The sequence below is a fragment of the Procambarus clarkii genome, chromosome 32, assembly GCF_040958095.1.
Source record: "Procambarus clarkii isolate CNS0578487 chromosome 32, FALCON_Pclarkii_2.0, whole genome shotgun sequence".
Taxonomy (NCBI): domain Eukaryota; kingdom Metazoa; phylum Arthropoda; class Malacostraca; order Decapoda; family Cambaridae; genus Procambarus; species Procambarus clarkii.
The window spans coordinates 42,591,902-42,593,350 of record NC_091181.1 but is presented as its reverse complement, the minus strand read 5'-3'; the positions used below and the strand labels follow the sequence as shown (position 1 = coordinate 42,593,350).

General features: G+C 46.5%; 1 protein-coding gene across 1 annotated transcript; it reads right to left on the bottom strand.

The window, feature by feature from the left end:
- Nucleotides 1-357: 357 nt before the first annotated feature.
- LOC138370557 (putative uncharacterized protein DDB_G0271982) lies at nt 358-900 on the bottom strand. Its single transcript, XM_069334942.1, has one exon. It carries the CDS (start codon nt 898-900, stop codon nt 358-360), a length of 543 nt encoding a protein of 180 aa, XP_069191043.1.
- Between the last annotated feature and the right edge of the window lie 549 nt (nt 901-1,449).

Below are 1,449 nucleotides of genomic sequence, written 5' to 3'. Positions count from 1 at the left end.
GTCCTTTACCCGTGCCTCTTGGATCTTGAATTTTGTCTCGGGGTACATCATCTCCAAGAACTTTAACATGACCATTAATTGCTTTAGGTCAGCATAGGATCCAACTCCGACAGCCTCAATCCATCTCTGGAATCGCCTTTCCAGATCCCTTGCTGTCTCAGCAAAGGGACTTGCTGCAGCCTTCACCATTTCTCTGAAGCACTTCCTATAAGCTTCCAGGGTCAACTGAAATGAGTGCAATATGCTGCTCTTCACTGTTGCATAATCCTGGCACTCCTCCAATGTCAGTTGAGTGTATGCCTCTCTGGTTGCGCCGGTCAATCTTAATTGCACCAGTTGGGCCCAATCTCCCTGTGGCTATTCCTTGATGCTGGCCACCTTTTCGAAGTGTTCAAAGAAGCCCTCTGCCTCTTCGGGTACAAATAGGGGAATGTCCTTTTCCCTAACCCTATTATCTGGTGGGTGTAATACCTGGGTGGCGCTCTCTGGCAACCCATGTTCTACCCTTTGCTCAGCCAAGGTTCTATTTGCTTCTATCTGCATTTGTTTGGTCCTCTCTTTTTCCCTTTCGACCTGGGCTTTTTCTTTCTCCTGTTTTAACTCTAGTTCTCTTATTCCGGTTTTCTCTCTCTCTTTCTTTGCTTCATTTTTCATCTGAAGTTCCAACTTCAACTTTTCCATTTGGAACTGTCTCTCCTCACGCTGCATCTGGAGCTCGAGCTGCAATCTTTCCAAGCTCCTATTTCGGCTACTCCTGCTACTCTTACTGCTCCTACTGGATCCCTGGGATCGTACTTCATCCTGCCCATCATCCTCCTTTCCACTTTCAGCTCCTTTCTGAGCTCCATGTTCTGCCATTTCATTCTTGGCTCTCAACTGCCTCAGGATCTCATCCTTCATCCCAGCTACTTTAGATGTTTACATCCTGATGCCACATTTTTCTGCTATTTGTTTCAACTGTTACCTGGTGCAACCTTCCAAGTCCTCAGGCTTGCCTGACTCCACAAATTCTTGCACCTTATCCATCTTGTCCTGTGAGTCTTCCCAAGAGAGAGAATATACACCTGTGGTCACAAAGATACTTTGGAAATAAGTAGGCTTATTTTCACAAAAGGTGTACCTGTCCAATCTCAGACAGGCTGTAGGTGTGTCAGACAGGCCGGACACAAGCCCCCAAATATTATTACATTGTTGTAGGTCGAGTGCGCACGTCCCTACCATACAACCAACCAAAACACGTAGAGTGCTTATACTTTGGTCATTAAGAGATCACCCTGTACGCTTCCTGCTCTTGGAGAGGGGCTCAACGTCTCACATTAAAGGGGTGTGGCGCCAACACTAGCCAATTTGTCACGTGTACACACCCAATTCGAACCGCTGTGACTCTCCACACTCTCCTTATTTTGTATGACCTCCTCATTTCCCCCCTCTATTTGAATTGTAATTCTG